Genomic DNA, 26,706 nt, shown 5'->3' on the forward strand with positions numbered 1-26,706 from the left:
CTATTACAGAAGGTTCAAATGCTCACTGATGCTCCAGAAGGAAAAACGATGCATTAAGAGTTGGGGATGAAAACTTTTGAACTGTAGAAAGATGTGTACATTTTTCTTATTTTGCCTAAATATCATATTTTTTTCTTTTAGTACTGACCTTCAGAAGCTACAGAAGATAATTATATGTTCCCCAGAAGACAAAATAAGTTAAATTTATCCTGATCTTCAGGGTTTCAATGCACTGTGTTTCCTTTTGAAGCATCAGTGAGCGTTTGAACCTTCTGTACTGAACTATCACTAAACAAAAACAAAAACAAAAAAAACACAGCTATGGATCATTCAGGTAACAACACAGTATTAAGAATCAAGTATGTGTAAACTTTTAAACGGGAACTTTTTTATAAATTCAACTATATTTAAAAGTCTTTTATGTTAAATATCTTATTCAGGTCAGTACTAAATAAAAAATAACATGCATTTTGCATGATCCCTCTTATTTTGGTAAAATAATTAACATTTTGCAGATTCTGCTAGGTGTATGTAAACGTTTGACCTCAAATGTATGTACATTACAACTATCAGGATATGACAAATTACATAAACTGAACATAACCAGAGCATCCCACCCCAGAAAAATCACATTTGGTAGCAATAAGCCTCAAAGAAAATACCTTATTCTTGTCTCCTCCCAGAACATTGACCATGACCTCCATTACTGTCTCATGCATGCCAAGAACACGCATTAGATTTGGATGCTGGTAAAACACTTTGTTGTTCATGATGTCCCTAAGTGCAAGAACAAGACAGAAACACTTTATAGGATGTCATTGTACAATGCAGGGATGCTTTGATATTAAAAAAAGGCAGATGTGATAAGACAATGGTTGACGTTAGAAATCTGTACTACTTATCTAAATAAATGTAAAATAAAACCATAAGTAAGGGGTGTTTAAAGGGATAGTTCACCCAAAAATGAAAATGTTATTGTGCTACGAGATGATAATTTCTCGTATTTGTACATTTAGATTGCCCTTGCCATCATCTAATACTCACTTAAAGGGATAGTTCACCCAAAAATTAAAATTATGTCATTAATTACTCACACTCATGACTTCCCAAACCCGTAACCCGAACATAAATTAAGATATTAAAACATGCGTTGAAGTACTCTTGTGATTAAGTGTCGAAGACTGACACGGTGTCAGGATTTTGTCTATATCATGTCCTGTTCTGTTCTGTTTCCCAAGTGTTTTTTCCCCTATGTTTCTAGTGTAATGGTTTAGTCCTTGTTTTCCCCCTTTTGATTTAGTCCTTTTGGTTTGTTCTTGCCCATATTTGTAATTCCCCCTCGTTATCTTGTTAACTTGTTTGTGACCACGCCCATGTCTCTGTGTATTTAAGTCTGCTTGTTTGCACTCCCCATTTGTCCGTCAATGATTCTGTTACTGCTGTTTGCCTGGTTTCATGTGCTTGTCCTATGCTCCCGGTTTTTGTTTCTTTGTATGTATTAGTTTCAGTGTTTCATTTAATAAACTGTTTACGTTTTCATTTACTCCGGTTCTCCTCATCATTCTCCACTCCTCAACCCCGCCTGGATCGTGACACATGGAAGAGAAGAAATTGTTGAATAAAATAATTGAGTTGAATTTAATAAAGTGGTTATTTTTGTGTCTTTGCGCACAAAAAGTATTCTTGTTTTTTTTTATAAAATTACGGTTAAACCACTGATTTCACATGGACTATTTTAATGATGTCCTTACTACTTTTCTGGGCCTTAAACATATTAGTTGCGTTGCTGTCTATGCAGGCTCAGAAAGCTCTGGGATTTCATAAAAATTATCTTAATTTGTGTTCCAAAGGTGAACGAAGATCTTACAGGTTTGGAACGACATGAGGATGAGTAATTAATTAATGACAGAATTTTAATTTCTTTTTGGGTGAACTATCCCTTTAAGTGAGTATAAGATGATGGCAAGGGCAATCTAAATGTACATATACGAGAAATTATCATCTCGTAGCACAATTACATGTCAAATATTGACATGGTATGGTACAGACAAATTTATATCCCTAGCAGGATGTAAACCTCTCAAAGGCTAGAAAATTTAATTTTACCCGAGGCCATCGATCATGAGCTGGCCCTCCTCTTCCCCCATGCGGACGCTAAGTAGAGAACGGATCTGGCCCAGTGAGGCTAGCAGGTTGATCGCGTCCCCTACAGACTTGGCACTGATGGTGTAGCTCTTCCTCAAGGCCCTGAGCAGCTCACCGATGCCGTCATACTGCCTTCTCAAAAGGCTGAACATGCTGCGGACTAGTGCCGGGTCTTGGATCTTGCACTCCTGAGCCCAGGTGACCATAGTCTGAGATATCAGCTCCTTCAGGTTGGCTGGAGGAGACAAAAGTAGGCAGAGTGAGATAAAAAGGATTCTGCATCTGCATATTTTGGTCATTTTTAATTAGATCTTTGCAAGTATACTAATATTAATAAATGAATAAGGGTGATATGGAACAGCGATTACTAATATTAAATTAAAAATGGCCCTTCATGTAGAAGAGATTTCAGACCCTTGCTCCAGTCATGTGTTAGGACCAATAGTGTATGTCAGTACATCTATTAATATTTTCTATTCACAAATTGCCCCTGTGTGCTGTTCTTAGAATAGCTGCTCTAATCACATACTTGCAGCACTGGCGCTTTTTATCCAACATCTGCAAATTACATCCATTTTAATACGTACCTGTCTACCCACGGCTGGAAACATGATTTAAGTCTATGCTAATATCCTCGCCATCTTAATACCCTTTTTTTGCTGATTTGCAGCTCAGTACTGGCTTTCTTTTTATGTCGGAGGGTTTATAAAACACACAGTAGAAATAATGTTTCTGATCATAAGTTATTTATTTACGTTTTGGACTTAAATATTTAACTTAATATCAGTAGTGTATGGGTAAAAGAAAAGCCTGTCTTTATTTATTTATTATTGAGGTCTAATGTAAATTTATGTTCCATTTGATGTTTACATGGTTTCAAAAAGTAACTAATATCCTAATATTTTTGTTGATTTTTTGACACCAAGTCATACACTACCAGTCAAATTTTTGAACAGTAAGATTTTTAATGTTTTTTAAAGAAGTTTCTTCTGCTCACCAAGCCTGCATTTATTTGACCCAAAGTACAGCAAAAAACAGTCAAATTTGAAATATTTTTACTATTTAAAATAATTGTTTTTTATTTGAATATATTTTAAAATGTAATTTATTCCTGTGATCAAAACTAAATTTTCAGCATCATTACTCCAATCTTCAGTGTCACATGAGCCTTCAGAAATCATTCTAATATGCTGATTTGCTGTTCAAGAAACATTTTTTGTTATTATTATCAATATTTAAAACACTATACCATTCAAAAGCTTGTAGTCAGTATATATACTTTTTTTTTCTGAAAGAAATTATAGAAATAAATACTTTTATTTAGCAAGGATGTTTTAAATTGATCAAAAGTGATGATAAAGACATTTATAATGTTACAAAAGATTTCTATTTCAAATAAATGCTGTTCTAACTTTTTTATTCATCAAAGAAACCTAAAAAATTCTATTCAGCTGTTTTCAACATAATATTAATAATAAATGTTTTGTGGAGCAGCAAGTCAGAATATTAGAATGATTTCTGAAGGATCATGTGACTGGAGTAATGATGCAAAAAAATCAGCTTTGAAATCACAGGAATAAATTACATTTTAAAATATCTTCAAAAAGAAAACCTTTTATTTTAAATAGTAAAAATATTTCAAAATGTAATTTTTTTGTCAAACTATGGTTTAAATAAATGCAGGCTTGATGAGCAGAAGACACTTCTTTAAAAAAACACATTCAAATTCTTACTGTTAGTGTATATTATAACTGTTGTTAATATAAAAACATTGCCTCTTTAATAAAAATACCTCTAATTAATACTTACATTTAGGTCATGATTTATTACATTTTTATAGCATTTTAGTACTAATTTTGATCCACTTCTTTGGGAGTGCAGCCAAGCTTTAGTTAAATAATGCATGTTTTGCTTAATAAGTTGCCTTGAAGTATTTTTTCTTTAAAAATGTTTGCATAGCTTAGTTTAGAATGTTCTGGCCCTCAGGAGACAGTCTTTGTAACCACATACAGAAGAACAAAGAGCATAATAAAACACTAAGAAATAAAAAACATTTGAAGAATCTATTTTTGACAAGCCTTACTAGGAGCAGCCTGTTCTTGCTCTGTTGGTTTTTCCTCAGTTTTTTGGGGACGCCCTTTAATCTTGTATACCAGGGACATTAGGCGGCCTTTCAGAGATGTGTCCTGCTCCTCTTCTTCCTCTTCCATAGGGATGCCTGTGTGTGTATATATACAAAGATGAAAACTTTATCTGTATCTTCTGATTATTTGTGCTGCAAATGACATTTTATGGCATCAGGGTTGTGTACCATTTATTGACTTGACTTTTTCATTTTTTCAAAACACACTACACTTATGTAGAGAGAAAAAGGGTAAGAATGGAGGTAAACAATGGAAGATAAATGGATAAATAGATACCACAATGTAGTCGCAGGTCATCATGGAAGCTTTGAAGCTCCTCTTGCAGTTCCTCAGGGCAGGTGCAATCATCACCAGCACCAAAGTTCAACAACATATTTATCTACAATAAAAAAAATGATAAAAAAAGCATCACTTCACCACAACCAAAACTGAGAAGTAATCTAAAATCGTTATTAAAATATGATGGATCATGAAATATAGATTTCATAAGCCTAACCTTTAACAGAGGTTATGTAACATTCTAATGGAAATCAGCTGTATCTGTAAGAAACCTTTCTGTTGCCCTGGTTACAGAGACAGACCAGTTTATTTCCGACATGAGCTTACGTTGGCCACATAAGCTAAACTACAAGGGGTTTTCTCAGTTAGTAGACGTGGTGTGCGTTTAAAACACGGTGAACAGCTCTGCCAAGCAGTCCCAATCTTTGGCTCTGAAAATAATGGAGTGGGTGCAAAAGATGCATCTTTTTAATTACCAAAACAGAATTGTAATTAAAAAAAGGAAACATTATAATTCTGGAAAAAGTCCACTCTGATTCAGTCTTGGAGCTCTGCTAAGCACAAAATAAAAAGACAATAAGTCAAGACCTTGGCATTGGTTTTTTGTAGAACTGCTCTACATTTTCAAATAAAAGCCAACAATTTGTTCTGATGCCAAGGTGTTTGTTTCTCATTCCCATTCACAAGGATGTAGTTTAGAAAGTAGTATTAACATGGCCACAGCAATTTTGCCAACAAAATGTGTTAATCTTTTGTAATTAAACCACATATATTTGGGAATATAGCTGCAAGCAACAATTAAGAGGCGAAGCACAAAGAAGGCAAGATAAGTCATGCCAGCATGTCTGGCAGTATCAGACCAACTTCATCAATGAGCAATTAAAGACATGATTTTAAGCCAAACAGCTGAAAAATCAAATAAAGTCACTATTAATATGATTGAAAGATTTATCACTGTCGACCCATAGGTGTTGCTGCTATGAAATTGATGTGGTGTGGTCAGTGTGAGGTGACAATGGCACATGCAAAGTTTGTTAATATGGTTTCAATATGTCAAAGCTTTGCAGAGATACACAGTTTGGCATCATTGATGTGCTGTACAAACAAGGTTCTGTCTATCAACATGAAATTGATAACTTTTTTGTCAGGACAGTTTCAACAAATCAAAACGGCGGACAGGAAGTTTGACCAACTATGGTAAAATCTCTATGTTCTCGGCATGTTCCAAATAGTATTTTGAGACTAGTTTAATTACAATAGGCTAATGCAATCAAAAGTTATTAGCATGTTTGGAAATTTTACTATTAATGGTTAATGAATGGTTTATTACTTTTGACCAATAGGTGGCACTGTTACCAAAGTGATATTGCGTGGTCAGTGTTCGGTTTGGTGTCAGTATGTCAAAGCTTTCCAGAGATACGGTCTCAGGCGCAGTTTTGAATCATTCCAGCAAACTGGTTGATGTGTTAAATGATAACTGTTTCATATATTGACACAAAATCCATAACTTTTTGCCAGCATGGTCTTGAGATGAAGTCAAATTTGGTGAAAATCGGACCAACAGTCTAGGAGGAGTTAGAAAAAGCAGGTTTTCAACATAAATCAAAACGGCAGACAGTTAATTTGACTGACTATGGTAAAATTGTTATCTATGTTCTCAGCATGACCCAAAGAATATATTGAGACCAGTTTCATTACAGTATTCCAATTTAATTAAAAGTTATTAGCATTTTTTAAAATTTCTTTACTATTTTGAGTACTGTCAAAGCATGGCGCCAAAGATACATGCCAAGTTTTGTAATGATACACCAATGCGTTCATTAAATATAGCATTTTACGTCAAAAACCCAAATGGCCAATGCCTAAAATGGCTAAAGGGGAGAACTGGGTATGGTTCAACTCGGCATGGTGCACCAAATCTAAAGAGACCAGTTTTGGTTGATTTTTTATCAAACCATTCAGAAGTTATTAGCCAAATTAGCAATTTTTCATATCTCCTGACCACTAGGAGATATGAAACTGTGCAGGTAGCCTCAGGTCATGGTTGTTATAACACACCCCAAGTTTGGTCTCAATTCTCTAAACTGTTGCAGAGATAGAGCCACACATACATTTTTGCGTGCTCTTTGACAAATTCATTTGTGCATTATTCCAGAACGGTTTGACAAATCAACTTTATTTTTAAGCCAATTTTGGTGAAAATCAGACAAACAGTCTAGGATGAGTTGGAAAAAGTAGTTTTTTTGAACTATTAAAAATGTCGATAAAAACTAAACCTTACAAACTAGTGGTGGCACTAGAGAGTTTGAGTTAGAGACTCCAAACGTGCTATGGTTAATGTTAAAACTGTCCTCTATCTGTGTGCCAAATTAAACAACTTTCCCGCAAGCAGTTCTATGGTCTGCCATAGACTCAAGAGCGGAAGAAGAAACAGAAACGGAAGAAAAATAATAATAATGCAAATGCCAACGGATATAATAGTTGCTTGGCCCCTAATTATACAACAGAAAAACAGAAGCGAATCGCATTATGAGCTGCATGTGCTAAAGACAACGAAGATGGTGTGAAGTGTTCAAGTGTCATTCACTGGACATTCTGAGATCTATGAAGAATGAGGCTCTACGTGGGTCTATGAAGAACGCTTACCTGCTCTTGAGGAGGTGAGCGGAACTCTCTTGTCTTTTTGGCAGTGACAGCAGCTGACATGTTGAGGGCTTGCATCAACTCATTGTAGCGGAATTTCTGATTGTATTGCAACTTGGACACAAAATCATCTGAGAAGGCCACGATGGACTCAATGCGCTGCTTCAGCTCACAGTCACAGAAATAGTGCAGCAGCTCACACATCTGCACAACAAACAATTACACAAAATCTCTAGTAAGAACTCACTTCTTTTTGAATGCATGTATCTAAGTAAAGTTGTTTTAGAGGTGCAGTTGAGGTTAAAAGCCAAAACTTGGTTGAAAATATAAACCTCCACAGAAAGATTTAATAGTTCTTATACATACTGTATTCATACTCACTTACCTTGTTAAATGCACAATATCTCATGCAAATGCATTTAACTGTTCGGAATAAACAAACTAAGCCAATATTTTGATTTGAAGACAACTGGCATATTGATAATTATTTTGGGTCACACATACATTATATATAACAAATTGCAGTTTCAATGCAGCTTTAAAGGGCCTCCAACTTCAAAATTGTCCGTCACCGTTGTTTGACACTGGGGCTGTACTTCCGCTTACATCACACATGACCTTTCCAACATGACTATGTAATGTGTAAAGTTGAGCTAGTGCAAGACGAGCATTTGTGATTAAAATGTATACACATTTGTTTTTCCTTCACTAGATAAGACCCTTATTCTTTGGCTGGGATTGTGTAGAGCCCGTTGACGCTGCATTGAAACGGCAGTTTGGGCCAGTTGGCAACCACTGAAGTCCACTAAACACTCCTAGAAATAAAGGTTGTTTTTGCAGTGATGCCATAGAAGAACCATTTTTGGTCCTCAAAGAACCTTTCAGTGAATAGTTCTAAAAAGAACCATTTTGAAGAACAAAAAATCTAAAGAACCTTTTTCCACTACAAAGAAACTTTTCTGCATTTGAAAGTTTCCATGGATGTTCAAGGTTCTTCATGGAACCATCAATATCAATAAAGAAGCTTTATTTTTAAGAGTGCATGGAGAAAAATCCTTGAATGTTTTCCTCAAAAACCTTTATTTCTTTTCAACTGAAGAAAGAAAGAAATGAACATCTTGTATAGCATATGGGTGCGTATCAGGAAATTTTTATTCTGGAAGTGAACTAATACTTTAAACCCCCTGAGCTGTGTGGTGTGAAGCACTTTTTATGATGGATGGAAGCACTTTTATTGAACTTCAAAATATTAAACCCCATTCACTGCCATTATAAAGCTTGGAGGAGCACAGACATTTTTTAATATAACTCTGATTGTATCTGTCTGAAAGAAGAAAGTCATATACGCCTAGGATGGCTTGAGGCAGAGTACATCATGGGGTAATTTTTATTCTTGGGTGAACTATCCCTTTACACACTGTGCCTATCCAAATAAAGACAGGCTAATTCTTGGTGAAATTATGAGGTAAATTTGATCCATTTTCATCATGAAATAACTGTAATAACGAGATTCTGACTTATAAAGTGTTCACATTTTTGTAGGACTTGTAATAATAACTTGGAAATTCTGACTTGTACCAACTGACTGCTGTATTGTCATGTGGAAACACTTAAAATTGCATAAAATGCAGATTCTGCAGTAAATTTTTATTTTTATTTCTGTTTAATAAGTCCAATAAACGAATACTGTTAAATTTTTAATAATGGCAAGGTTAATATGAAAATAGCGTGGGATAACTAATTAAGAGCAAGCATACTCCATTCGCTGAAGAGCAACTTTTTCATATTAAAGGCTTAACCACAATATGGACCATATGAATTCAAATGACAGACCATGATGAACAAGAACAAATTACTCACCTGCCGTTTGACCGATTCAGGCAAGCTTTTCTCCAGAAGACCTTTTGGAGCCTGCTTTGCCTCTTTACTCTCTTCCTCTCCAGCCTCCACAGCCTTCTCTTCATTACTGGTTGCCTCCTCTTTCTCAGCTCCCTGTTCCACCACTGTGGTCTGTTCCTCCTCCTCCTTACTGTCCCCAAACACACCGGGGTCAATGAGAAGCAGAATGGTCCTCACCTCCTCACTGGTCAGTGCCCCCATTATTAGCAGGGTGCCAATCACCTTGAGAATCGGTACAAACTGATACTCAACACTTCCACCCACAGGATCTCGAATGTGGGCGCCTCCACCCTGCACGGCTTCCGTAAGCATACTGATGGCTTTCTCCTTTAGGGTTCCCAGAGGGATTTGTGGGCTGAAAAGAGGCTGATCGCGCTTAGGGGTAATGAAACACGGAGGGGTGAAGTTGAGGCGAGGGGACAGTGAAGTGCTCAAGCCTACACCAGGAAGAGAGTGACGTTTAGAGTCATCATGGAAGAGGCGGATGCTTCTCGTCTCATCCGTTACTGGGATTATAAACTCATTGTTCATCATGAGATGGGCCTCTTTGCCTGTTTCCAGGTGGATGCTGATGAGGACATCGTAAAAGCCTTCACGCAGCTGGCCAGTCAGGTACTGGTTATCAATGGTGTACAAGAGCTGCGATTGGTCAAGATGGCTACAGAGGGCGTGCGCAACGCGGTTGTTGCCCAGGGCGCATAGGGCACAGAAGAGCTTTAAAGTGTGAGAGTGAAACTGCCGTAGATCTTCGTTTTCTGATAGTTCCATGATGTCGATACACCTACGGAATGGAAAAGAGGAAGTAGGTTAAGATCTTAATTTAAGCCAGCTGGCATTGGAGCTAGATGAACACTTAGGGGTTTTATTTCAATGAAAGGTCACATTCCCAGGATCACAAAGTCATTGCATGTGGAAAACAGAGTGTCTGAGTAATGCATCACCTGTTCTCCTCTGGGATATGAACAGCCATCATCTGTAGGGGCTCCAGACACTGCACTACCCAGCCATGCCTCTCACTCACACGGGCCGTCTCCACCGACAGGAAGGTGTTAGGCATTCTGCTCCACAGCACGGACACGATTGTTTGCACATCCAGCCGAGGAGGACACTGGGGCTCTGGGTTTCTTTGTAAACTCTTAAAGATGGCTGAAGACAGGGGCATTGCATCCTGTTTGAGGATTGATGCAGATCATGTCAGTGAATTATAATGTGAGAAATGGAGGACCTTGAAAACATTGATAGTGTAGACTTACTGGGATTTTTGGAAACTCAAACTGGAAGAGGTTGGGACTCGTGGGTTGAACAAACACAGCAGGGAAAAGCTTAGTGTTAGGCTCAACCTAAAAGAAGGCAGAAGAAAGAAGTTTACATGCTCTACTTGGACAAGCAAGTGTTGCACATTACTCAGACATGATACAGCCTTTTAAATATTTGCTATTATGAGTCTGATTCAAAATCAGAGCCTTAGGCAAACTGAGACTAAAAAGCACAGAGATTCATTAAAATTACATTGCGCAAGCCATTACTGGCTCTGTAGAAAGTCTCACTTTTAACCCAAAGTTGGGAATTACTTAACCCTTACTTGCCCTTAACATTTGAATTTACTAAAAACACAAGTGGGCACACATAAACTATATTACTGTATTAATACACTATACTCTACTCAGAGCTTGGTACATTACCTACAAATTGTACTACCGTACTGATTCCAAATTACATGAAAAAAACTGCAGGGGGTTTATGAGCTTAAAAAAGCTAGTAATTAATAAATCATTAAAAATCTTAAATTAAAATAAATCATTTTAAAATCAATCAAAAAAACTTACTAAAAAAAATGAAATATTTTATTTGTTTACCTGCATGTCATGTGACCATAACCAACATCAGAGAACCAATGAACATGCAAATGTGATACTTAATTATTAAAATATTTATTTTAAAATCTCAGGGGTACTTTAAGTAAATATATTAGGTGAAAGAGGAACAGATGACAAAAAAGTTTGTGTGAATTTGTGCATTTTTATCTGTTAGAAAGACAAAAGCCTACCAAAGACAATTAAATACATGGTTAAATAACCTGTGATAATTCAAATAAAAATCAATGTGTTCATCAGTAGTTGATGCAGTATTGAAACTTCTTAAACCTGAAATGAGTTTTGTAAATTAGTGGTCAAATGCTATTATAAATAATTTATTGCAATTGTGTAAATAATAATTGTGTAATCATGTAATCCATAAAAAATAACAGTAGTCTGGTTATGTGTATTTTAAAATCTAATCTAATCTAATTACAAGTGCGTAATTTTTGGAATCTGATTACACAATTCAGATTACATATAATCACGTACTTCCCAGCTCTGACTATACTACTATCTACTATGTGAAAAGAGTAGTATGTATTCGTAAAACAGTAGGCAAAATTATCCAGATGACCTTCTACTTCTAGTGAGATTTTAAAATTCCCAGTGGACACTTCACTATCCCATGAGGCCACAGGAGAGGAGTTACGAATGGTAGGTCACATGATAACAACTGCATGGCGAATGTAGTACATCCAGGTTACATTCACACTAAATACATTCATACTATAGAAAACATACTATAGAAACTTTTTTAATGGTTGCAAAGTACTTACTCAAAATTAGAACCTACTCAAAGAGAATGCGATTTTGAATGCAGCCATTTTGTCACTGCTTGGTGTCCAAAACAACTAGTGTTGGGGAAAGTTACTTTTAAAAGTAATGCATCATAATACTGCGTTACTCCATAAAAAGTAACTAACTGTGTTACTTAGTTACTTATGTAAAGTGATGCATTACATTACTTTTTGCGTTACTTTTTGTAATTGGGCTTGTTCCTTTTTTTAATAACAAAAAAACAAAGAGCTAAATTTTTGGCAACTGTGAAAGCTCTTTCAGAACAAAAGTGAAATTAATCAGCCTCAGGCTAAAGCAAGTGCCTCTTGAAGTATACCTCACTCCCAATTTCTCTGAACATGGGACAGGAGAGGTATCAGCGGAATGGGAAAACAAAGTTGCATTAATTATTTGAAAAAGTAACTCTTTCTTGTAAATGTAAAAGTAATTAGTTACTTTACTAGTTACTTGAAAAGGTAATCGGATTATTTAACTTGCACTACTTGTAATGCATTACCCCCAAAATTGGCTGGGATGGTCCCACTAAAATCCTCATTTGCAATTAAAATATTTTTTTTTTTAGTTTCTCTACGATTTAAACTTGAGACTTTTCTCACCGCTATACTAAGAAGCATACAATTATTTTCACTTTATATTTAGGTTATCATTTTTGGTTTATCACTTATTTTATTATCTCTTCTAGGAGGGCTCCAGACTGCAACTAAAACGGTCATATTTGTGACCAAAAATATTAATATGGGAGTGTATTTTTGCTGGGATTTTAGTGTAAAAAGTTCTCATTCCTGCCAAACACCAATGGTGTAATTAATAACAAAATTCAAACAATAAATACCATTCTGGCACTCTTTAATGTGATATGAGTGATCGCTTTAGCGCCTCAGTTCAAGCGGCACGTGAATCATCACATTTTCCTCTTTACTACTAAAGTAATAAACATAAATGGACAAAAAACTTACTGAAATGTCTCATCGAATCATCATTTAGTGTTTCAAACTGCAGAAAACATGTGAAGCTTTTAAACAATGCCACATAACAATACATTTACCTCAGAATAACTATTCAGCATCCATAAGCTCACCACTCATAAAGTGGAGTAACAACTATAAAGAGGAGCATTTGCGCATATTGCATATTCATATTTTTATTTAACCTCCTGTCTACAATAAGAAAGAATGCAAGGAGCTGAAGATAAAAAAAAATCAACACCTCATATGTGAACCTGGACCACAAAACCAGTCATAACAGTCATTTAAAAAACAATTATACATAAAAATAGGACAATATTTGACCGAGATACAACTATTTGAAAATCTGGAAACTGAGGGTGCAAAAAAAAAAAAATCTAAATAGTGAGAAAATCACCTTTAAAGTTGCCAAATGAAGTTCTTAGCAAAGCACATTATTAATGAAAAATTACATTTTGATATATTTATGGTAAGAAAATTACACATTATCTTCATTGAACATGATCTTTACTTAAAAAAGAAAAATCAATAATTTTGACCCATACAATGTATTGTTGGCTATTGCTACAAATATACTTGTGCTACTTACGACTGGTTTTGTTGTCCAGGGTGACATATGACAACATTTATAGGATGTATTGAGGAGGAGCCCAAACTATATTCAATAGCCAAGTGATGCTGACATAGTTATGGCCCAAAATATTGGCACAGATTCTGTGTAATAAACAATTCTTCAGTTGGAAAAGACATTTAGTTCCCACTTTAAGTGAACCTTAGTTTCCAGGACATCTAAAAGATGGATTAAAATGTTGCCGTAAAGGAGGGGAGACATAAACATAGATGTTCCACAAAAAAAATAATGCCGCCTATTTTTGTTTCTTATATCAGCCAATGGCTCCTTAAATGATTTGTTTGTCTGGAGCCCTGTCTAGGAAACCTTAGGAACATTAATACCCAATTTAAAAATCCTGAAAATGTGAATTGAATTGTAGTAAGCTTTCCATAATGATATTGTACTAACAAACTAAGCCTTATTTACGTATAGCAATGGATGTTATTTACGTCTAGCAATGTTGCTGTGCCCTATTTTGTAAAAGGTTAGACATTGAGATTACCTGGTATGCAGTAGGCAGATCTCTGCCATTGGCAGTGAATGAGACCAGGCCTGAGGCCAGATCTATGGTGCAGCCAATCTCCAGATCAGTGTTACTACGGCCTGTGGAGCTGTTGACAACATCCCCAGCACAGACCATGTAACAATTACTCCTCCTCACACTGAATTAAAAGAAATGACAAAAAGACAACAACAAGATTCAATCAGGAGAAATTTCCAATGTGTCTGGGATATATGTTGAAGTAGTGTGAAAATAGCTGTGTGAAAACAACAGTAGTCTGAAATATTGTTTTTTTTTTCTTTTGGAAGTGTGAACCAGTCTTTTAAACTGACCTCTCGTGAACACGTCCCCGCTCGTCTCCCAGTGTTACAGTGACCGTGCGAACTGTGCTGAGGCTGAAATGTTTGCTGTAGAAGTGGTAGTCTGGTGTCACCCAGCCCACCCAAACGGATGAAGGATCTTGTCCAGCAAACACTCTCACAGAGTAGAAGTACTTCAGCACAAGCACATCAAAAGTCACATGAGTACAATAAAAAGGTCCTTTGATTATTTTAACAAGGTGTGATGTATTAAGAGTTAAAGTTATCTTTATTTACCTTTGTAATGCTGCCATAATCAACCTTGCCTCCATCGTCCTTCTTAGCTCTTTGGTCCTCAGCGATCACCTCATTGATATCAGTGATCTTCCGAGGGCCAGAGTGGAACTCAACAGGCATGCTTAGACGACAACAAACCATGTCGTCATTGCTAGTCTGGGTCCCATACGTCTTGTGTGTTACTTTTAGACATGGAGGCGTGTCCACGGTGCCATCTATTCTAGTAACCTAAATACAAAAAGGATGCAGTTTAAAAAATCTAGTATTTTCCAAGAGAGTATAAGGATGTAATTCACAACCTCTACATGTACCTCAATATGGGGGTGGTCCTCTGGTACATTAACAAACGTAGGCAGGCGTTTGCTGAACCACATTGTGACCTCTCGATTCATGTTGACAGCAAAGGGTTCAAAGCCCTCCTGAAGGCCACACATAGTGTAGTACTTAAAAGTACTAGCATCTTTTCCTAAATTCATGCGGCCAATTTGGGAAAGACCTAGGCTGCACACTGGGATGAATCCTATGGTGACAAAGGTCAGTTTGTCAATTGGTGAAAGCACGCCTTAAAAATGTTGGGCTGAAATTTGATGACCATTTACTTCAATAAAAAATGAATGCCTTGTTCCTTTACTTTAATTTTTCTAATATATAATATATTACACATGCTTTGTGTTTATGATGATTGTCTGTTTACCATCTTCAGTTTCAAAGTCAGCAAAGCAGAGCTCAGAGCCTTTGTTGGTGATTAAGATCTCTCCATTCAGGGTGAATATCATGGATTTGTCCTCCATGTTGATCATGCAGCCCACCACATCTCCTTTATTCCAGGACCTCCCAAAGAAATGACTGCCCATATGAACCCGGCGGCCCTGGGAACGATTTTTAGATTAGAACAAAACCATTCAAATCATATATCATCATTTATTGACTAAATCAATATTAGCAAACATTATTATTATTCTTGCAGTACAATATAAGATCTTACCCCTGTTGAAAAAAAACAGCATATGCTGGTTAGGTATGTTTTAAAGCATAGCAGCTGGTTGGAGCTGGTTTAAGCTAGTCCTTAACTGGTCATGAGCTGGTTTAAGATGGTCATGTGATGGTCCTAAGTTAGTTAGGTCCTGCTCAGGACCAGCTCATAACCAGCTTATAACCATCTTAAAGGAGAAGTTCACTTCCAGAGTACAAATTTACAGATAATGTACTCACCCCCTTGTCGTCCAACATGTTCATGTCTTTTTTCTTTGTAAAGAAATTGTGTTTCTTGAGGAAAATATTTCAGGATTTTTCTCCATATAGTGGCTTTCTATGGTGCCCCGAGTTTGAATGTCCAAAATGCACTTTAAATGCGGTTTCAAACGATCCCAAATGTGGTTGTAAACAATCCCAGCCAAGAAAGAAGGGTCTTTTCTAGTGAAACAATTGTTTTTTTTTTTTTAACAATTTATATACTTTTTTTTTTTTACCTCAAACGCTTGTCTTGTCTCTTGCTGCAGAAGTACCAACCCAGTGTTTGCAAAGTGAACATGCAAAGAAGATCAAACAGCGATGTAAGGCTAAAAAGTTGAGGGAGAAAATTAGAGTTTTTCAAAATACCCTAACTGCCTTGAAGCAGAAAAAAACATAGTTCACACAGAGCAAGACAAGGTGAGTGTTTGAGGTTAAAAAGTATATAAATTGTCATTTAAAAAATTAAAATAACTGATCGTTTTGCTAGATAAGACCCTTCTTCCTCGGCTGGGATAGTTTACAACAACATTTGGGATCGCTTGAAGCCGCATTTAAACATTTTGGAAGTTCAAACTTGGGGGATCATAGAAGTCCACTATATGGAGAAAAATCCTGAAATGTTTTCCTCAAAAAACATAATTTCTTTATGACTGAAGAAAGAAAGACATGAACATCTTGGATGGCAAGGGGGTGAGTACATTATCTGTAAATTTTTGTTCTGGAAGTGAACTTCTCCTTTAAACCAGCTCATGACCAACTAAGGACCAGCTTAAACCAGGTCAAACCATACCAAAACATATGTTGTTTTTTTCAACAGGAACTGTATTTAATCAGAATATACTTCTGTTTTGTTCTATACATTTTGAATCCATTTACAGATTTTTTTAACTGTTTGTCCTCAATACCTTGTACTATCATAAAACAAAAATAAAACAGACCAGTGTGACATTATCAGATATTCACCCTGTAGCCATCAAAGACGAAGGACTGGTCATCTAGTCCCAGTTCCATATCAGGTCTGCATCCGGGCCGTGCCCAGCCCACCCGCATGTCACCTCCAGTAAGCGCCTCAAACTCAAAATACCACTTCCCGGTCTTCACAGCGTAGGTCTTCTCCACACGGAAGAGACGGATGGATTCAATGCCCTCCTTCTCAATACTGTGAGCAGCTACAGAATGGACAAATTGTTGAAATCTTAGGAAAGGGAAAGTTAAGAACAATCTCTCTCATCTCCCCTGAGCACATTAAGTTTTAACAGACCCCCTAAAGCGTGCAGTGAGTTTGGTAGGGGGGTAATTGAAAATGAATGGGGGAAAGTCACGTGAGAGGAGACAATGCCTCTATCGTGATATGATTGGATATGACTGGTTATGTTCGACTGTGACTGGATCATACAATAAATCCCGCCTCTTGTGTTCGTTTTTGAACAGTAAGATTTTTAATGTTTTTTAAAGAAGTCTCTTCTGCTCACTAAGCCTGCATTTATTTGACCCAAAATACAGCAGAAACAGTAAAATTGAAATATTTTTTTTTCTATTTAAAATAACTATTTTCTATTTGAATATATTTTAAAATGTAATTTATTCCTGTGATTTCTAAGCTGAATTTTTAGCATCTTTACTCCAGTAACACGATCCTTCAGAAATCATTCTAATATTCTGATTTGCTGCTCAAAAACATTGTTATTATTATTATTATTATTATTATTATTATTATTATTATTATTATTATTATTATTATTATTATGTTGAAAACAGCTGAGCAGAATTTTTTCAGATTTCTTTCATGAATAAAAGTTCAGAAGAACAGTATTTATCTGAAATTACATTTTAAATGTCTTTTTAAAATCATTTTAAAACATTTTAAATCATCACTTTTGATCAATTTAAAGCATCCTTGCTAAATAAAAATATTAATTTCTAGAATTTCTTTCCCAAAAAATAAATAAATAAATAAAAATTATACTGACTCCAAGGTTTTGAATGGTATAGTGGATAATGTTTTTTTTTTTTTTTTTTTTTTTTTAAGATTTGTTTTTGGCGTTTTTGCCTTTATTTTGATAGGACAGATCAGAATTGACAGGAAGCAAAGTGGGAGAGAGATAGGGGGCGGGGTCGGGAAAGGTCCTCGAGTCGGGATTCGAACACGGGACACGGGACTTTACTGTTTTAAATATTAATAATAATAATAATAAAAACTTGAACAGCAAATCAGCATATTAGAATTGTTTCTGAAGGATCATGTGACACTGAAAACTGGCGTAATGATGCAAAAATTTTAGCTTTGATCACAGAAATACACTGCATTTTAAAAATATATTCAAATAGAAAACAGTTATTTTAAATAGTAAAAATATTTCAAATTTTTACTGTTTTGCTTTAGATCAAATAAATACACTCTTTGTGAGCAGAAGAGAAAAATCATAAAAAATCTTATGACTGGTAGTGTATATACTGTATATACAGTCACTGTAGAGAAAAAAAAAAACATTAAAACTCACTCTCTTGATCAGGTGGGTCTATGAAATATCCATATCCAACCAGAGTACGGATGGCCTCTCGAAGACTGTCTCGGTTTGATTTCTTAGTGCGTTCATCTAATAAAGCATATGGCACCAGCCGTGGATTACGACGGTTTTTCAAATCCTTTGAATAAAATGCAAAAGAGATGATGTAACACACTTTATGGAAAAAGTTAAGGGCATTCATTTTACTTTTTTTTACTATCCTTCTTAACAGGTTTGTCAATGCGCTTCAGTGAAACGGACAAATTCAATGTCATATCTAATGAATAATGCACAGGACATTGTTACCTGCTGAATACCATAGGTCCATCCTTGTTTGATGCGATCTTTGGCCCAAACATTATGAGCATTTTCAGCCAATTTATCAACTAGAACCTCCTGACCAGGTGTCAGTTTCACATCAGAAAGGTCCAGCGGTGTAGGTTTATAACCATTTGCCATCATGTAGCTTTAATGAGGAGGATACAAATGGGAGGAGAATTAAAATAGTTAAAATAGAAATGGGCAGATAGTTAAATTAAAAAAATGTTTTGTTTCTGTGTTCAATATGTGTGTTGGTTTTACTTCTTGGGGAGTTTCATTTTTTTCAAGTCGTCTTCAGCATTTATATTAACTTGTGCAACATGGCATCCCAAAGCAAGTAGGGTCCTGAAAGAGAATAACTTTTAGAAAACTGAGGAAATGAGCTGCAAAACAATATGGGCAATACTTTATGAAAGATGCAAATCGAAGTGTCAAAAACAAGTAATGCATTACAATATTTATCAGAAGAAATGAATCTGTTCAACACCTCATTAAGCTGGTTATTGCATTTCGATCTGAATATTGCTGAGTCTAGAGAGTCTACTGGGATGAAATGAATTTTGCAGCCACAGCTTATCAATATTTACTGTCACATATTTAATTACCATAAGCATTAATAATGGCCTTATCTACAGCATTTTATATGCAAGTCATTGCAGTAATACTCACTTCAAAGTTTCAGTTGACATTTGCAGGTTATAATTCTTTTCTGTTTCTGGCAGTTTAGAGAAGTCAACAAGACAAGGGTGCTGTCTCTTGTTGTCATCACGGACCTGAAAAATAGCAATTTTTATTAAATTACCTGTAAAATAAATAACAAATGCAATACAGTCTACATTTATAAAAGTAAAAACATTCACAGAAATTGTAATATTTGTCTATTATTCTGCACTTCTACTCGGAGACTGATTTCAACTTTTTACATTTGCTGATGTTTAATATACTGAACACTACCGTTTAAAATAAAAATATTGATAATAAATATAGCTGCAAGCAGCAATTACCGGGGTTCAAGCGCGTTAAGGCATTTAAGCACCTATGAAAAAGACATTACATATTATTTAGCAAGCCTGTAACAACCTAAATTAATGAGTTAAAAGCATTTAGCCAAATCCAGGTAATTTACCATAGAAATTATGTTTTTTTAATGTTTATGAATCTCCCTCAAACTTTGCATGCTAGTTTAGAATCACCTATCCCATGTGCTCACCAGGTTTTGTGAAGTTTTGAGTTTTCGTTTAGGCTTTATAGGCTATTGGGTATATTTGTACAGGCCCCTTTTCTAGACAACAAAAAATTTCAAAATTTTTATGATAATTATTGATCTAAAGAGTCTAGAGAATTGTACTGCAGTGTTTTTTTTTCCAGACTGAGCAAAAATCCTAGGACTACTTTAGAAAAGTAGGCTTTAGGGCTGTGCAATTAATCGAAATTCGGTTTCGATTTCAACTTCAAACGCTCATTAAATTTAAGTAATCGAGATTAAACAATTATTGCGCCCCATTCTGCCCCCTTACCAGTGGTGCGCTTTCGCTCCTCCATAAAAGCATAATTTCACATGCAAATCAGCAAAATCATGTAACGTGACCTTCATAAAACGGGACGTGCTTGATTTATTAATGTTTCTTTGATAAATTAGCGCATAAAAAATCTTGCGCTGTTCTGTGTATGCGCTCAGAGACGGAGCAAAACACGGACATGTAAAGTTATCTTTTAGCTCAAGGTGCGCGCCTAAACGGTCAAATACACGCAAAAATATTTCAAAATGAGGCGCTTGGTGATTATTCATGTAAACCCTTGTCAGTTATGTGTACATTTTAGGACATCCTCAGACCTCAGTCATACAATGACAAGGCGTCATGCCCCAGACCAAAAGGCTTCAGTCACAGGACAAAACGACATTGTGCCTCAGACTAAAAGGCTTCAGGTCTCAGGAAAATGTACGATGTACGATGTCTCGTACAATTAGACATCGGACGAAACGGACTCAGATTAAAAGGCATCAGACAAAAGGGCATCAGACTAAACAGACTCAGATTAAAAGGCATTAGACAAAAAGACATCAGGTGAAACTGACTCAAGACGGACAAAATTAAACTTACGAAAATTAACCATGGTTTTACTATAGTGAAAGTGTAGAGACATGTTTTTTTTTTTGGTGTATTGATTACCATTTATATAACCAGTTTTATTTGTAGTAAAACCATGCAATCTTGAAGATCAACCTTGCAATATTATAACCTTTTTAAACATACACAATACTCGAGAAATGCATTTTCTCCTCTGTATACAATTTAATTAGTTTAGCATTTAATTAAACAATTGAAATGGTTTTTCTTGCTTTCTTATTTTCTGACTACCAAATAATTTTTAAAAGAAAACAAGACACTGTGGTTTGTTGTTGGTAAATTTACATTTGTGAATATAAAGAAAAAAAAAGTTTATAACAAAACAAGCATTGCTTTTAGTAGAGTCAGAATCACAATGTTCTAAAATAATGCCTTTGAAAGTAATGGATACATCTGCTGGATATTATTATTAATAAATGAACCAACATTTAAACAATAAATGAACCAGAATTATAGTGAGAAGTCCAGAATAAATGAGGTTCCACACCACTTTGTTCTGAACTGCGTGTGTGACGCCACACTCCACCTGAGTCTGTTTTGTCTTATGTCTTTTTGTCTGATGCCTTTTAATCTGAGTCAGTTTAGTCTGATGCCTTTTAATCTGAGTCAGTTTCGTCCGATGTCTAAATGTACGAGACCTGACACCTGACGTTTCTCCTAAGACCTGAAGCCTTTCAGTCTGAGGCAAGATGCCGTTTTGTCCTGTGACTCAAGCCTTTAGTCTGAGGCATGACAACTTTTCATTGTATGACTGAGGTCTAAGGATGTCCTAAAATGTACACCATACTCATGTCGTTCCAAACCCGTAAAAACATGATTTGTCTTCGGAACACAATTTAAGATATTTTGGATGAAAACCGAGAGGTTTGTGACTGTCCCATTGACTACCAAGTAAATAACGCTGTCAAGGAAAAGTATGAAATACATTGTCAAAATAGTCCATCTGCCATCAGTGGTACTAACATAACAGCGACTATTACATAAGAGTCGCGATCATTAATAGTTACGCCCCAACATTTGCATAGCCCAATCATCAGTAGTTCTGCAGCTAGGCTACTGTAAAAAAAACAAAGCTAGGACAATAGCGAAAATGGCAGATCATGGAAATAAATGTTATGTTCCAGGTTGTGCAGGAGATGTTAAGTGCAGGGATGGGTTGGTGTCTGTAACTTACTCAGAAAGGCAAAGAAAACAAAAAAGGTGTTCTAATAAAATAAGACGGGCCACTGAAGGGACACGGTTAGCTTAATGCTAGCGGTAGCCTGTTGCACTGCAGTACGTAAGATTTCCTTTTTCCACATAAACGGAGAGCTGATTGCGCGGACGATGGCAAATGATTTGCAGATCCTGAGCATCACTAACAAGCATCTAAACTTATGCGGTAAGTACTGCCGCTGCATTATAAAGTTACACAGAGCACATGCGATCACAAAAGTGAAAGTAAAATGATCGCGCATTCAAAACGGCAGTCTCAATGAACCGCATATAAATAGCGGCTCAAGCTCTGTGATTAAATATATATTTTCCTCCATGTGAGAGCTTCTGAAATGAGCAGCTCTGTGAAACAGCCAATCAGAGCAGAGCTCTTATTATTATTCATGAACCTTCCAAATAAGGTAATAACAGATCATTCTAGGGACAAATCCTAGGGTTGTAAATGGACCTGTAAAACCGTTTCTGGAGAATTTTTGCCCTTTCCTATGTCATATACCTTCTATGTAGATATCATAGAACAATTTAAAATATTGTATCAATGCATTCTATGGCACCTTTAGAGGAGTTATGAGCGATTTGGTACTTTTGATTGCTGCCCCTGTCGGGCCGATTGGGGTAAGCCTTGGTGACGTCGTAAATGGTGTGAGTACTACCATCCCTCCAAGTTTCAAGTCTCTACGACTTACGGTTTGGTCTGCCTGATCACTTTTACATTGAGATTGCTGATTCTTGGCCACTCTAAGCTACGTGCTTCAGCCTTTAAAAAGAAATCATTCTTGAGCAGCAAATCAGCATATACGAATGCTTTTCAAATGATATTTTACATTTTAAAATGTACCTTTTCTTTTAACTAGTGTTTCTACTTCGAACTATTTCTGCATGGTTATTTGATTAATTAGCCAGTGAAATAATTAATCAGTGCAGTGAAAGGAATGAATCAGAAAGAGCAGTGATATGATTTAAGTGAGAGACTTGAAAACTAGCTTTTTAATTCATGACCCATAAAGCTCTTGAGATTGATGCGATGCGAGAGAGTATGCTAAAGCGTTTAGGATTGAATAATGGTGGCAGAATGAAAGTGGCATTTTTCTTGCCAAGCTGCTCTTGTCCTATAACCCCACATGCTCACAACAATGCCACCTTGAGCCAGCAAAGTCCTATTAAAATCTGATTAATCAGAGACCAGCTGGGTCTCTGAAATATTTGTTCTTAATAAATGCTAAGATCCTACCTCAGGAGTAAAGGCAGCACTCAACCATAATTCATTTTTTTGGCAAGCTGCTGGACAGCATGCTGCTCATTAAGATTGTCTTAACTACTGTGATACTGCAAAGCTCTGTCATCAGAGTGCTTTTCTATTGTGCTCTGCAATTTCTGGAGTTACTCTCCTGCAGCGATCGGTGGAAGGCATAAAACCAGATCAAAGTAGTTTCCTTTTGCCCTTACTATCTGAAAATCAGATCCGCATCCCCATCTGCTGTGTCGCTACTTGGGATGCTTAAATATTCATTTAAGCTGCAGCCAAGGACTCTCAATTTAGGTTGACATTTTCAATTATCCTCCTCTGGGTTCCTCCAGTAGTTAAAGTCACATAGCAGAAATTATCTTGATATTGGTGCTTGTATCATACAGAGATGATCTCGCTTCTGCTGAGAAAATTAGATCATGCTGTTTAGCATTTTTTGCTTTTTTATTACCTTGCCATACATCCAGCCAAGCTCTATTTTGTTCATGCCCCAGAGCTCATGGATGTTTTCCGCTAACTTGTCCCGCACATTTTCAAGATGTGGAGGCAGGACAATCTGGATCACAAAACAACAAAATGAGAACAATAAATGCAAAACCTCATGTCATTTAACATTTTAGCAGCATAAATCTGTAAAATAATTATTAAAAATTGTAAACAATATAAGAATTATTACTTTCTGTAATATCACATTGTAAAATAAAAAGTATTTAGCAGTAAAAATAATAACAACAAGAATTATTATTAATATATTACTAATTAAAATTTTGAACATACGAATTAATCTTTCAAAAATTAAATAATAATTGTTGCATATCATTTAACATTTGAACAGCATAAACAACTGTAAAATATTTTTTTTAATTGTAAACAATATAAGAATTATTACTTTTGTAATATTTAATAGAAAAATAAGTCCCTGTATTTAATAATAGTAGTAATAATAATAGTAATAACAATACTTATTATTATTATTATTATTATTATTATTATTATATTACTAAATAAAAAATTGTATTAACATAAGAATTTATATTTTTCATGATAAAATAATAATGAAATTACTAAATAAATATTTTAAACATTTTTACTTTAAATATATATAATTATTGTATAATATGTAATTTTTAAATTTGAACATCATGAATCTAAAAAACTGTAAAATAATTATTAAAAATACAATACAATATAAGAATGACTACTTTTGTAATAGTTCATTGTAAAATAAAAAAACAAGCATTTAGTAATAATAATAATAATAACACCAAGAATTATTATTATTATTATTAATATATTACTAAAACATTTTAAACAACATACGATTGAATGTTTTTCACTATAAAATAGGTATTGTTGTTTATCATTTAACATTTGAACAGCATAAATAACTGTAAAATAATTATTTTAAATGTAAACAATATAATAATTATTACTTTTGTAATATTTAATTGTAAAATAAAAATAAGAATTTTGTAGCAATAATAACAATATAAAAAATAATATTTTTCACTATAAAATAATAATTGTATTTAAACAGCATAACTGTAAAATAATTTTAAACTATATAAGAATTTTTACTTTTGCAATATTTAATTGTAAAAAAAAAAACAGTATCAAGTACTAAGAATTAATATTTTTCACTATAAAATAATTATTGTATAATAATAATAATTTTATTATTATTATTTTACAGCCATATCACTATCTTGGATTAATCTTGGAATAACTGTGAATTTGAGAACAGAGTGTAAGAGTGTAAAAACATGGTGAATTACTCAGTTACTAATAACATCTCACCTGGCTGGTATCAACAGGAACAGGAATGAAGGAAGCCTGGGACAGGAACTCTGTGGTGCCCAGCAGATCTCTCACTCCCTCCAGGTCTCTTTTATACTCCTTCACAGGCTCCACACGCATCTTTTCTTTGGGGAGCAGGGCTTCATAACATGGTGCGTAGCCTGCTGGAGGCAGGAACTTAAAGTCTCCATGCCTACCACCCAACAAGAAACGGACCCTTGAGAGGAAATAAAAAAACATGAAGAGGGCATTTAAACTCATGATCAATTACTTGATTAATCCTAATAGCAACACTGGGTTGTCCAAAAATGTCTTGGTGCTACTTAATTTGTTTGGAGTTGGTTGAGAAGTCAAGTGAGTAATGGCCTGTCTCTGTTGATTGAACATAAAGTGCTTTAGGGCGGATACAGCGCAAAAGAAGAAAGGCTTAATTTGTCACACTGACGTGCTACGTTCAGAGTAAAAACTGTAGAATTGCTACAGTCCTCATTAAAATGAAAATGTATGTATACTCTAAATCTAAACCATAGTCCTTCTTGCTACGTATATAAAAGTGTAGGATACTTTATATTAAAATAACTCACTTGACCCCTGCAGAGAAACTGACGACGGGAAAGAAGAAGCCATCTACGTTGAAGTCTTCAAACATGCCTTGAACGGGCTGACCGTTAATTCGGAAAGACATGCTAGGAGCTCCCAGATCCAGGCAGCAACTCACAACATCGTCTGAATTCAGCAAGTGCTGGTTAATAGAGGCCACGGCCCGTGGGATTCGCCCTATCAGACGTGGAGAGAATAACAATTTAGTAGATTTTAGTAAATACTCCTGCTCAAACAAGAGACGTTGAAGTCATGGACATACAGTATATGTATTTTTTATAATGTCATATTTAGGGATGTAACAATATCAAAATCTCACAATGCGATAATCTTGTGATATGAAGTGCACCGTATGATATTTGTTGCGATATTTAAAAAAACAAATGAAAAATTGGAAAAAATTAAATGTTGTACATTTTAAAGGTTTATTATTCTATCTAATGCACTTTGAGAGATCAAGAATTAACCAACCCATGTTCTTAAAGGGGGGTCCAATGCTGTTTTATGCATGCAAAAGTTATTTACACTGTTAAAGAGTTGGATTATCATGCTAAACATGGCCAAAGTTTCAAAAAACAATTTGGAGTATTTCTGTGCCGAATACACACTTCCGGGTTTCTTACAAGTTTCTGAAAGTTTTTTTTCGATGGTGGCCTTTTCATGATGTCCTGAAGGGTGGAACTTCTTGTATGGGCATTTCTCCTAAATGAGCGCACCTGCGCAGACATCGACCAGAGCGAGAGCAAGAGTGTGCCCATCAATGTGCTTCATTCGGCTGCACTGCTTACTCAAGAAGAACTTCTCTAAAGAAGTGTGGTTTTGGTTGTAAGGCCTTTCGAAGAACCCAGCGTTACGTGAACAGTGGATGATGCAGTTTCTTTTTCTGGGGCAGACACTGAGTTTTGAGTGTTTGTTGACGAATGTTTTAGAAACAAGGCCCAGTTCGACACTGGATTTGCACATTGTTTGATACTGAAAGATGGAGCGGTCCCAGCTAAAAAGATCCCAGTCATGATTCAGAACTGCAGATGGTAAGTGAAACGGCATCAAATGTCTGTGTTTTGTTGGTTTTCTTTTGTAAATATAATAAACCTAAAATCTTTTTGGAGATATGAATGATGCAGTACTACTGTATAGGTACTCAAAATTAACATAAAATTGGGTGAAACTGTGTGTTATAACCCCTTTAACTAAGAAAACTTAAGTAAGAAAAAA

General features: G+C 35.4%; 1 protein-coding gene across 1 annotated transcript in view; it reads right to left on the minus strand.

Moving 5' to 3' along the window:
- Positions 1–26,706, minus strand: part of ryr3 (ryanodine receptor 3) — a 117,172-nt gene that overhangs the window by 49,536 nt on the left and 40,930 nt on the right. The window contains exons 21-41 of the mRNA XM_073852754.1: positions 25,476–25,668; positions 24,892–25,108; positions 23,546–23,650; positions 19,174–19,277; positions 18,766–18,849; positions 18,490–18,649; positions 18,178–18,322; positions 16,640–16,845; positions 15,138–15,312; positions 14,755–14,963; positions 14,444–14,671; positions 14,180–14,340; positions 13,848–14,007; positions 10,364–10,450; positions 10,052–10,278; positions 9,072–9,891; positions 7,215–7,415; positions 4,566–4,668; positions 4,229–4,363; positions 2,107–2,380; positions 663–777 (exon numbers count right to left, since the gene is read on the minus strand). Coding sequence (XP_073708855.1) covers positions 663–777; positions 2,107–2,380; positions 4,229–4,363; positions 4,566–4,668; positions 7,215–7,415; positions 9,072–9,891; positions 10,052–10,278; positions 10,364–10,450; positions 13,848–14,007; positions 14,180–14,340; positions 14,444–14,671; positions 14,755–14,963; positions 15,138–15,312; positions 16,640–16,845; positions 18,178–18,322; positions 18,490–18,649; positions 18,766–18,849; positions 19,174–19,277; positions 23,546–23,650; positions 24,892–25,108; positions 25,476–25,668 — 4,109 coding nt within the window. The remainder of the gene's footprint in view (positions 1–662; positions 778–2,106; positions 2,381–4,228; positions 4,364–4,565; positions 4,669–7,214; positions 7,416–9,071; positions 9,892–10,051; positions 10,279–10,363; positions 10,451–13,847; positions 14,008–14,179; positions 14,341–14,443; positions 14,672–14,754; positions 14,964–15,137; positions 15,313–16,639; positions 16,846–18,177; positions 18,323–18,489; positions 18,650–18,765; positions 18,850–19,173; positions 19,278–23,545; positions 23,651–24,891; positions 25,109–25,475; positions 25,669–26,706) is intronic.

The sequence above is a fragment of the Garra rufa genome, chromosome 13 (genome assembly GCF_049309525.1).
Source record: "Garra rufa chromosome 13, GarRuf1.0, whole genome shotgun sequence".
NCBI classification, from domain to species: domain Eukaryota; kingdom Metazoa; phylum Chordata; class Actinopteri; order Cypriniformes; family Cyprinidae; genus Garra; species Garra rufa.